General features: G+C 36.5%; 1 protein-coding gene across 1 annotated transcript in view; it reads right to left on the bottom strand.

The window, feature by feature from the left end:
* The window catches only part of LOC121417165 (complement C3-like), a 110,779-nt gene that overhangs the window by 55,961 nt on the left and 41,699 nt on the right, over nt 1-13,119 (bottom strand). Inside the window, exons 16-18 of the mRNA XM_041610757.1 lie at nt 5,499-5,553; nt 2,457-2,507; nt 1,175-1,329 (exon numbers count right to left, since the gene is read on the bottom strand). Coding sequence (XP_041466691.1) covers nt 1,175-1,329; nt 2,457-2,507; nt 5,499-5,553 — 261 coding nt within the window. The remainder of the gene's footprint in view (nt 1-1,174; nt 1,330-2,456; nt 2,508-5,498; nt 5,554-13,119) is intronic.

Raw genomic sequence — 13,119 nt, forward strand, 5'->3', positions numbered from 1 at the left:
TCGCAAATTTGGTCTTAAAAGTTGTGCGAGATTTGAAATTAAAAAGTCAGGGAGCGTCGCGGTGGAAAATTTTCGCGTTGCTGATTTATTGTGAAAAATATTTCCGCCCCCCTGCCTTTTAGGGTTAAAATCCATTTCAATACACCTTTTCAGTAATTAATATTATAATTTTTTTTATTAACACTTATTTGGTATCAATTCTCAAACTAATTTCATTTAAAAGGGATTTGCAAATACACTGCTTTAATACTGATCTGTAGAATAATGACATATCAATGGCTTCATTCATAGCTGTCATGCCTCACTTTGGCGCAAATCAAAATTTACATCACTGCAAAGAATACCTACTGATTATCCATGCGTTAACACATATATATGGTAACAAATATTTTGGGAGAACATACTCTTTCAGGCCATATATAATAGTTATGCGCTCATGAAATATTTTTCGGGAAATTGGGGATTTGTGAGGTGGGAGGTTTTTATTTTACTCTCATGGTAGATTACAATTCTCTTATAAGACCTTATGCATTGACGTCATCGGCCCACCATCTAAGAGGCTGAAGCCATTGCCTTAATGCAGTGGAGATCTGCAGTTGGCGTACCTCTGACAACTCTTTTTATGCACATTCCTATATCCTCTGATGGAGGGCGCTATGACATTAAGGCATCATATGCATAAGATCTATTGTCAAATTGGTAAATTGGCAATTTGTCCACTGCCAACTTGTCCACTCACCACATGGTCTACCTTCATTTAGTCTAATGCCATTCCGTCCATCAACATTTCGTCTAACAACCATTTGGTCCAATAACCATTTGGTCCAATCATCACTTTGTCACATCCCCAGTTCGTCTATTACCATCTCGTCTAATAGCCAGTTGGTCTAATACCCATTTTCTTTTCCTTCATTTTGCACAATTAACACTTTAGTTTGATTAGCCAAAATGTTACATGTATATGGACTAAATGCTACATGTATTGGACCAGCTGGATCTTAGATGGAATTGCATTAGACTACATGAAAAAGGACCATGTGGTGAGTGCACGAACTGATGGTAGACCGAATGACAGTAGACGAGTTGGCATTAGACAAATTGGAAATAAACCATCAAAATAGGGCAGAAAGAATGCCTAAGCTCATATGACCTTGAAAGAAGAAAAATAAAATACCCTTTTTTGTTCAGGAGTGAGAGCACATTGGATTGCTAAAATTCGAGCACGACGGGAACACGGAAAGGTTTGATAATCAGGACTGGAAAGCATATTTTTCAAGCGTATTCTGGTGGCCAAACAGGACGATTCATAGTCTGCATAGCATATCTCACCTGAGGAAGATGGGAGAGAATAAATAATAATAATCATAACAATAATAATGGTGATGAAAAAAACAATGCTAATAGTAATAACAGCAATAATACATGTAATATAAATAGTAATAACAATTCTAACAAAAATGAAAATAATAATGACCATTACAATATTTATATTTATAATATTAATAATGATAATCATAATTATAATAACAATCAAATGATAATGAAAAGAATAATAATGATAGCAATAATAACAATATTATTAGTAATAATGATAGTATTAATAATAATAATTATAACACTAAGAATAATCATAATAATGATAATAATTATACTAATAACAATAAATAATCAAATAACCAAGCTACATGCAATCTTACTAGCGAATATGTTACATACAGTAAGAGGAACTGTATATAGATAGCCAATGCAGGTGAGAAATTATCATACAGGTGTATTTACTGTAAGAAATTACAAGTTAAGAACTGCTATGTTTTAAATCATCTGCCAAGTAATATTAAAAATGCCCCCAGTCGCAAGATATTTAGCAAATCGTTAAAATTAATGCTACTGGAAGATTATGATTAATTTGGTATGGTAAAAAACTGCCTGACAACAAATAATTCTATATAAACATTTTGTGAATACCGGGGTAATTGCTATATTTTTTTTTTGTAAATAGTGTAAAAATGTTCACTAAACATGATCGAAATTTTCTGCAACAGTGAGAAGCAGAATTAGTACTGTATTTGATGTACAATATTGAGATTTTAGCGTCTTGCTATTATGTTTAATAGCTCCAATTACCAAATGTTTTGTTTATATGTGATGCACTATTCCTTGTAATTGTACCTGACAGTGATATTTGGTAATAAAAAAAAATCAAATTGAAAATTCAAATAGACTACAATATTCTAGAATGTCTCAATTAAGCGATGTTACAACACTTCATTCAATGGTATGGCATATTCAACAAAGCAGTGGAATGCTCAGTACGCTGAATTTACAACAAGGAACTGTGTATTAATGAATTAAAGATTGAATTTGAAATTAATCTAACATGTTATTAGTTGACATAACTGATATCGTGACAAATACAAAACACAATTATATTCATATGTAAAGATTGATAGTCCTACCGGGAACAATAGACCTTCTTCTTCGATTAGCCTCTTCTTCACAGCCGATACCTAATACATGTAATTAAAGATCAAGGAGAATGAATCAATCCAATGGCATATGTGACCCGCCACCATAAAGTAGAGCTGCCAACCTGAAAAAGAACATTTCAGTATTTTTAAAGCTGAAAATCAGTATTTCGGTGAGGAAATCAGTATTTCAAAAAAATACCATAGGACCACACATACAACTGAAACTTTAGAAATCAGTATTTTACATGAAAGTATCAGTATTCTTCGCACTTTTCAGTACTAAATACTGAAAATCAGTACTACTTGGCAGCTCTGATAAAAAAATCAACATTAAGATTTGTAGTGAGCTTGAAAAGTCACTTCCTATGCTTTTAAAATATGGAGAAAACAAGGTTTGAAGTTTGGGGTTCAGACAATAATGAGACGTGCACACTATGTAATCTCGGTGAAACTTCCAAGCAGTCCGAAAAAAATAGTGTCCAAGAACTCTCGTATTTTGCTTTTATTCAACTTCCAACTTCAAATTTTTACAGTATAAACAAGATAAATTTCTCTTTCAAATAACCCATTTTTTTTCATTTTGGGCTTTTGGAGACTAAATTTACGATTTTGGCTATTAACAGAGAACCTTACCTGGTGACTTATTTTTTCTTTTCTGTTTTTTCAATGACATATTGATATCAAAACAAGTCGGCAATACTTATAAGTTATTCTTTAATAGGGAAACTGTAAAAAAAAGCTCTGCTTTTAATTAGTTTACCTTTCATATACTCATCTTGACGTATCTGTCTCAAAGCTACAATATTCGAATGACTGTTTTTACCACCGTCTTATCTATATTGAATTATTGTATTAATTTATTGTATTATTTCATCATTAATGATTTCTTCTTTCTTGCTGGATGTTACATAAACCACAACAAAACATCCAAAATAAAGAAGCAGGGGCTTCTTCATTTGAATGGATTTTCATCTCTATTGACACAGACAAAAGAATCATGTTCTGTATTGACCCTTCGTGATTATTTCTGCGTGTTTTGCAGCTTTCCATTTCAGACCTCATCTGTAAAGACTTTTGAATCCTGCTCTTTTAGTGATGGCATGATCATAACAAGCATGGTATCATTTTAAAGAGGATTAAATGATCTTTTGAATGATATCAAACCTGTATTGTGTAAGAATGGGAGTTGGGAGAAGTTAAAGGCCAAACTCAGATTTCCAAACTATTTTCGAGGGGTTTATTATTTTATTATCAATGATTTATTCTTTCTTGTTAGATGTTACATTGTATTGAGATATGAAAAATATACCAAAAATTGAAACAGATCGTAGGAATCAGATTATTTGTTTTTCTGATTTGGAAAAAGAATATTGAGCAAAAAAAAAGATTCTGAATTTTTTATTTTACTTAGAAAAAAGGTTGTTTCAATCAACAATTTATATCGAGAAATTTTTTTGGAATCAAACATTTGACAGATCAAACTGGTTTTCTACCATTTCCTACAAAACCATTTTTTTCTCTATGTTTTCTCTTCATAAAGGAACTTAAAGAATCTTTTAGACTTTTCACGTTTTCTTTTGTTGTCAAATTCAAGAAACACTTGTTTGCAAGATACAATTTGTGCTTTGTCGAAACGGAGAATTTTTCACCACTACTGATTTTTTGTTTTATTGTTTTCATTTTGATGAAACAGAAAATCCAACTCCGCTTCTGATTTTGTTTTTTTCAAGTCCACTTTGATAAAACGGAAAGTGGCCCTCTACAGTAATATTTGTGCAAGCTCGCTGAGGGCAACTACACAAAGAAAGAGATGATAAAATGTCATTAAAAGGTGCACACCGTGTTTACACACAGATCATCAAACTGGACCCTTACACAAGCTATCATCCTTTTCCACACCCTAAACAAATTCCTACAACATTTCATTTTCATGATCATGTGATATACACTGTACAGCAGTGCTCACAAATTGGTGAAACCCAAAAGAAAATGAACATATTTAAGGCATTCAGATTCTGCCATACTTTAGAGATTTAATTGTGAAGTCAGGAGATAGAATATCACATTCAATAAAGTATGTCTCTCTGGACATATTGTTTCGTGTTGTTGTCTACATTTAACACTCTGCAATGATTCATGAATATTTTGCCATGGGATTCTCAAAGCTTCGAGCAAAACTGTACGTACCCTTTACGTGTTAAAAGGAGAATGATGTTTGAAAACGAATGACACCCTTTCCATTGTACACGTCAATAATGCCTGGACATGTATGTGTATAACAACTCTTTTTTTATCATGTGCAAGCAAATTTTCCATCTTCAAATGGCAATATACTCCCCCCCCCCCCCCGATAAGAACCACATGACATTGATGCCAACAAATTGGTCAATCTTCCTCTCTCTCTACATGTATCTCTCCACCCCCCCCCCTGTTCTCTCCCTCTTCCTCTCTCACTCTCTTTGTTGAATTCTAGCATCCAGTCTCACAGAGAGCAATGATTATTGATCTGGGGCCTGTCTTACAAAGAGTTGCAAATGATCTGATCAATCGCAACTATGGAAAGCTAGCAAAGTCAGCATATAAAATGCATGCTTGTTAAAAAAAAATGATAGATATATATGTTTATCCATAAATTCATTGATTTCTTGACAATTTGGTGTGTTCTCCTTTGTTCACAAAGGACATTTTGTAAATTACCTGTAGAACAAATTATGACACTGATGGATTTCCATAGAGTTACATGTACAATTGATTGGACAAATCGTAACTCTTTGTAAGTTGGGGTCCCAAACAACCAGAACTATGAAATCCAATTTTTCATACAGGAAATTTGCACAATGCCCTTTTGTGTACAAAGAGGAAGAAGACAATATAATTGTCAAGACAATTAATGAATGTATATCAATCTAAAAAGCATTTTAAAGAAAAATGGATTTCAGTTATTGGCACATTGTTGGCTTTCCATTAAGTGGTTGATTGGATCGATCGCAACTGTTTGTTAGACTGGGCCCAGAGGTACATGTAACTTACTTGTTCTTACACCGACCTCCAAAATTCCATTAGTAAGCACTGTCATTCCGGAGTCCTAAGAACATACAAGGACAAATTTTGTTCAATACTTTATTCACATATATGTACATAAAGATGTTGCAACCTCAAATGGTTCTTAGGCTATTGTGAAATGTATATTCAGGAAGACCTTTGATCTAAGGATCCCCATGATTTCACTGGCCATTCATTCCTGTATGCAGTCATGAACCATCAAGGAGTTCTTTAAAATTACAATACAGTTTACGGTTTATAATGGCCTCTGTAACCCTCTTTCAACCCTATCTATGCCCCCCCCTCAATGAGTTGTGCAATATTTTCGCCGCGCAAAATTTTTGGACCACGCTGCTCGCTGACTTTTTACTTTCAAGTCTTGCGCAACTTTTGAGACCAATTTTGCGTCACCCGGGTACGCAGATCCGAAGTTACGCAACGTTACGTACATGTAAGTGCATGTCAAACAAAATATTGCTCAAAAACGTGATTTCCGGTACAAAGTCAATGTAAATTGTGTTTTCAACCAAAATCATAAATGCTTGCTTGCCTAAATACATGTTTTTTCATGCTGTTTATGATCTTAGAAGAGTCCCAAAGAATTTCATTGAAAAAAACAATGAAAAACAAAAGGTCCCAAAAACAAAGAAATACTTAAAAAATTGAAAAAAACAATATAATACATAAGAAAATGAGCTGATATCACAATATTTTTCATGTACACTTGCTAAGAACATCACAAAGATTTCTATGGCAAAAATTAGAACATTTGGAGCTTTATTTATGAAGTTAAAAGAAAAAGTATGATTTCCCTTATAAAAATCGCCAATGGTATTTGAATGGTGCCGAATGGTAGTTGAATGGTGATCTGAATGGTAAATGGTACGCGAATGGTATTTAAGTGGTGTTTCAATGGTAAGTTCTTAATGGTAATTGGTAGTTTATTCAATGGTAAATGGTATACCATATACCCAATGGTGTCTCAGTGGTATGTGTCTAATGGTATGATTAGTATTATGAATGGTATACCATACACCCAACGGTGTATCAGTGGTATTCAATGGTGTCTCAGTGGTATGTGCTTGTAATGGTATGATTGGTATGATGGATGGTATACCATTTACCCAATGGTGTCTCAGTGGTATTCAATGGTGTCTCAGTGGTGTGTGCTTGTAATGGTATGATTGGTATGATGAATAGTATACCATACACCCAATGGTGTCTCAGTGGTATACAATGGTGTCTCAGTGGTATTCAATGGTGTATCAGTAGTATGTGCCTGTAATGGTATGATTAGTATGATGAATGGTATACCATACACCCAATGGTGTCTCAGTGGTATTCAATATTGTCTCAGTAGTATGTGCCTCTAACGGTTTGACTGGTATACCATACACCCAATGGTGTCTCAGTGGTGTACAATGGTGTCTCAGTGGTATTCAATGGTGTCTCAGTAGTATGTGCCTCTATAATGGTATGATGAATGGTATACCATACACCCAATGGTGTCTCAGTGGTATACAATGGTGTCTCAGTGGTAGTCAATGGTGTCTCAGTAGTATGTGCCTCTATAATGGTATGATGAATGGTATACCATGCACCCAATGGTGTCTCAGTGGTATACAATGGTGTCTCAGTGGTAGTCAATGGTGTCTCAGTAGTATGTGCCTCTATAATGGAATGATGAATGGTATACCATACACCCAATGGTGTCTCAGTGGTATACAATGGTGTCTCAGTGGTAGTCAATGGTGTCTCAGTAGTATGTGCCTCTATAATGGTATGATGAATGGTATACCATACACCCAATGGTGTCTCAGTGGTATACAATGGTGTCTCAGTGGTATACAATGGTGTCTCAGTGGTAGTCAATGGTGTCTTAGTAGTATGTGCCTCTATAATGGTATGATTGGTATGATGAATAGTATACCATACACCCAATGGTGTCTCAGTGGTATACAATAGTCTCAGTGGTATACAATAGTCTCAGTGGCATATGCCTAATGATATGATTGGTATCAATGGTATACCATATGCCCAATATTGTGTCTTAGTAGTATGTGCCTAGTGGTATAATAATTGGATAGTTGTTGGATAATTGTAATGCCATAGTGGCTTAGTGGTGTGTGCCTAATTGCATTACCCAATAACATAATTTCGAAGATTTAAAGAAAATATATCAAAGATTTAAAAGTATTTAGAGTTAATAAAATTTTTGAGTCGAGACTTTTATGCGAGCAGCTTCCCCTAATCAAGTGTAATCGCTCATGATGGTAAACATGGTCTCTTGCATTCTTTTAAATTGTCTTTGTCCTTATTAAGTAAAAGGTCTATATGTGTTTAAATATAATTGATCCAGTCAGTGGTTATCATACTATACTATAAATTTGTATATTTTACGATTGTACATATTACCTTATAAATTTAAATCTGATGCAATGGGTGCAAAATCAAAATCAAAATCAATCGGTCAATGAAATCTTATTTGATAAAAAGGGTTTTAATTGTACCTTAATACCAACGGACAAATTATTTAACAGCCGCTCCCGAAAGTTCCCTGTAATCATTTACCATTAAAATCTTGAAATTCAAACATGCACGTTTTATAGGGAGCATGAAGAAGATGCGTATCGTACTAAATAGAAAATTGTACATTGATCACCATCCTCTCTTTTTCCCTTTGTTTCCTTTCGCTTTTTGTTTCTTGGTAGTCAAAATTAATGAACGGCATGAATGTAGCTCCTCTATCGTACGGTATACTGTTCGTTTTTATTTTAAACTACATTCTTCATATTTTTATTTTCAAAGTTTTATTCTATTTAATATATAATCATTTTGCTTATTTATGGCCGCTTTTTATGAAGAGAACTATATCTGGAGTGTTCCAAACTTAGATATTTGCAATTAATCCCAAGATACAAATTTACAGGTTATATATACATTAATTTTATCTAAAACATATCAATTTGGATTTTTTGATGGAAGAAACAATAAATCAGTTGCAAGTTTGCAATGAAAAGTATGACTTTCAATTGATTTTGGAGTGTGAAATTGATTTTCGTTCGATTGAAAGTTTCTTGCAATGCCCGCGGCCCATATTTTGCTCAAAATGAATTCACTGTTGGTTGTCTTGGTCCCCCAACCTCTATCAAATTCCCATCCGCAAACCCTGATATGGTCAGTCTGCAACGTCCAAAGCCCGCTCCGAACCCATTTGTACGCTACTATAGCTGCTTCCAATCATGAATTATTCCTTTCTTTTTTTTTACAATTAATGATATTTTCAAAATTCTAATTCTATTTTTAGGCCCTAATTATTCTTTCTCACGGACGGCGTTCATAAAGAGGAGAGCTATTCTATAGGACGGTCATTACTTGATTGAAATGATTTATCCATATTGTCTTGCTCCCCCACCCCTATCAAAATTCCCTGCCGCCATACAGGGTATAGTACAATGTAACAGAAAAGAAATATACTGAATGAAATCTCAATTTCAATCAAAACAAAAGCAAATTGAAAGGGAAGAGGAATGAGTAAAAAATATACATATAAAGGGAAAAAACAAGAAAAGAAAAAGGCAAAGAAGAAAAGAAAAAAAAACAACGAAAATAAAAAAAGAAAAGAGAAAAGGAAAAAAAATGAAGGGATCAACTTTTTTTCATAGATTCCAAGATCCAAGGGAAATAGTGGCAAAAATTGAGCTCACGCCATCATGGTTTCCAACCCAGAACCAATCGAGAGGAAAAAGAAGACGCCCCTGATTTGGGTTTGATTCACCCCCCCCCACCCATATCGGGATGTGTATTTATCTTGGCGAAGAAGTCCCCTCCCCCAGATTTGGTCATAATTTATCCCCCCCATATGCGTTGGCGAGCAGGGCCGCTTGGCTGCTTGCCAGGTAGCTCTATTATAAATACGTAATGTTCTCGCACGCACGCGCGCGCGAACGTCTAACCGCCAAGTGCAATATTTGAAAAAGAAAACTCGATCTACCGGTAGGCCTACTACCGTTTTGCTGTTGATAAGTCCGTCGATAATTCATCAAAAACTAAAGGAACACGGGTCAGATTCGGACAGCGACTTCAAAGTCATTTGTAGAAGGCTAAACAGTAAGTTCTATAACAATTTTTTTTTATTTATTTCTCAAATTGTCTCAAAATGTTAGATGTCGTTGTACTGCCACGACATGCACGACCACTGCACTGCCACCGTCACTGCCCCGTTGGCGCTGGCCGCTGCTCTACGGGCCGGGACGTGGCTTTGACGATAGGGAGTGCTTATGGTTTTTATGCTTTGAATTGGCAGAGTTTAGCTCGGCGAGCAGTGAATAGTAATTCGCTCATATTGCCTGATGTTTATTGTCAATGTTTTACAAAAACCATCTCTGAATAGGCCTACATTGAATTCATGAATGAATGATTTGTTAATGCTAATGTCAAGACTGTCAAAGTTTTAATTGTGAAATAGACCGTTACTGCACACGTTAATTCACTGAAATTGAAAACTTGCCGACAAAGATTGCTTTGAAATTAGGCCTATAATTTGTTGTTGTTGTTGTTGATAGATGTTGGTATTGAAATGAGATAAAATGGAGGTGAAACATGGGTCCTAAAGTTTAAAAAATGATAAAGGCTACGCAGCTAGGTCTATAACTTAGCTACACTGTACACACCACTCATTGCACACAACGGCAAATTGTCCATAGACTGTGTACAACGGATAGATCGTCTCCGCACAGCGATTCTAAGACCGCTGATTGGTCAATCGCGCAGATCACGTCATGATCACGTGGTCCGAAAAATAATTCCTTCGGACTGCGTGCGGAAGTATCGATAGCGATAACGATATCCGGTCATGATGTGTACGCGGTAAATGGTCTTGGTTCGTAATCGGATCGCTCTGGTATCGATCAAAAATTATCGAAACTCTGCAATTTCATGCATATTCATGCGACGCTCCGAAACCCAATTGACTTTGTGCACGTTGCGATAGACTCTATAAATTCCAACGAACACGATGACATATAGACGCTAATTTGTAAGATTTTGACGGAAAAGCAAAAAGTAATCGAAATTCTCTTACCTGTGCGTTATCGGTGAGAAAATAGATCCTCCGAGAATACCTTTCATAATTCATATAAAATATAGGAAAATTGAAATTCTAGGTCGATTTTGGTACGAGGTGATAGAGAATTGCACACTTGTTTTGGTGGAATTCTGTGTGGGGAAACAAAAGGCTTGCACTGCGCATGCTTACTATATTTTCATTCATAAATTGGTTCTCGGCAGTGGCTGGATGACGTCATGTAATAAGCAAAAATGTACACGACCGCTACGTTCACGCTCCGCTATCCGTTGTACACAATTTGTCGCTGTGTTGCACATACTATTTCAATGGTAAAATGTGAACTTTGTGTGTGGAACTGTGACTGGACGGAGTGACAAACGATTCCTATTCAATTTTTCTACAGAGGCTGCAATAATTATGCAGAGAAAACTGGCGCTAATGCAGTTTTGCACCGGCCGATTACCAGCATACCTCATCACCAAAACTTGTTCCCAAATGTCATGACAGGTCTCTCAGTCACATTTCTATGTTAATATACCCACCGCTTTTCAAAATATTGGGAACGGCTGTATTTAGTCTTGATCTCGACGTCGTTGATCTAATCCGTAGACATCACTTCGCGGATCGCTGGGATTCGCCTTAATATATATATATGGACTGAAGTTAGCAACCAAATCATGCTAACATGTGGCGAACAAACTGCCAGCATGCCGCATGCAAATCTTTTGATCTAATCAGTAGACATCACTTCGCGGATCGCTGGGATTCGCCTTAATAATATATATATATGGACTGAAGTTAGCAACCAAATCATGCTAACATGTGGCGAACAAACTGCCAGCATGCCGCATGCGAATCTTTTGATCGCATAACTTCGGTCCATATCAACATGACGGCGAATCCAAGCGATCCGCAATATTTTGAAGTGGTGGGCATATTGAATATTGATCTCAAAATGTGTGTAGACAACTCTGGTGGGGAGTTTTGCTCGAAGTTGCATGCACAACAAACAATTGTCCATAGACTGTGTACAACGGATAGATCGTCTCCGCACAGCGATTCAAAGACCACTGATTGGTCAATCGCGCAGATCACGTCATGACCACGTGGTCCCTAAAATAATTCCTTCGGACTGCGTGCGGAAATAGCGATAACGATATCCGGTCATGTTGTGTACGCGGTAAATGGTCTTGGTTCGTGATCGGATCGCTCTGGTATCGATCGAAAATTATCGAAACTCTGCAATTTCATGCATATTCATGCGACGCTCCGAAACCCAATTGACTTTGTGCACGTTGCGATAGACTCTATAAATTCCAACGAACACGATGACATATAGACGCTAATTTGTAAGATTTTGACGGAAAAGCAAAAAGTAATCGAAATTCTCTTAACTGTGCGGTATCGGTGAGAAAATAGATCCTCCGAGGAATACCTTTCATAATTCATATAAAATACGTGAAAGTGAAATTCTAGGTCGATTTTGGTACGAGGGGATAGAGAATTGCACACTTGTTTTGGTGAAATTCTGTGTGGGGAAATAAAAGGCTTGCACTGCGCATGCTTACTATATTTTCATTCATAAATTGGTTCTCGGCAGTGGCTGGATGACGTCATGTAATAAGCAAAAATGTACACGACCGCTACGTTCACGCTCCGCTATCCGTTGTACACAATTTGTCGCTGTGTTGCACATACTATTTCAATGGTAAAATGTGAACTTTGTGTGTGGAACTGTGACTGGACGGAGTGACAAACGATTCCTATTCAATTCTTCTACAGAGGCTGCAATAATTATGTAGAGAAAACTGGCGCTAATGCAGTTTTGCACCGGCCGATTACCAGCATACATCATCACCAAAACTTGTTCCCAAATGTCATGACAGGTCTCTCAGTCACATTTCTATGTTAATATACCCACCGCTTTTCAAAATATTGGGAACGGCTGTATTTAGTCTTGATCTCAACGTCGTTGATCTAATCCGTAGACATCACTTCGCGGATCGCTGGGATTCGCCTTAATATATATATATGGACTGAAGTTAGCAACCAAATCATGCTAACATGTGGCGAACAAACTGCCAGCATGCCGCATGCGAATCTTTTGATCGCATAACTTCGGTCCATATCAACATGACTGCGAATCCAAGCGATCCGCAATATTTTGAAGTGGTGGGCATATTGATCTCAAAATGTGTGTAGACAACTCTGGTGGGGAGTTTTGCTCGAAGTTGCATGCACAACAAACAATTGTCCATAGACTGTGTACAACGGATAGATCGTCTCCGCACAGCGATTCAAAGACCACTGATTGGTCAATCGCGCAGATCACGTCATGACCACGTGGTCCCAAAAATAATTCCTTTGGACTGCGTGCGGAAATAGCGATAACGATATCCGGTCATGTTGTGTACGCATTAAATGGTCTTGGTTCGTGATCGGATCGCTCTGGTATCGATCGAAAATTATCGAAACTCTGCAATTTCATGCATATTCACGCGACGCTCCGAAACCCGGAAGCCAATTGACTTTGTGCACGTT

The sequence above is a fragment of the Lytechinus variegatus genome, chromosome 6, assembly GCF_018143015.1.
Source record: "Lytechinus variegatus isolate NC3 chromosome 6, Lvar_3.0, whole genome shotgun sequence".
Lineage (NCBI taxonomy): Eukaryota > Metazoa > Echinodermata > Echinoidea > Temnopleuroida > Toxopneustidae > Lytechinus > Lytechinus variegatus.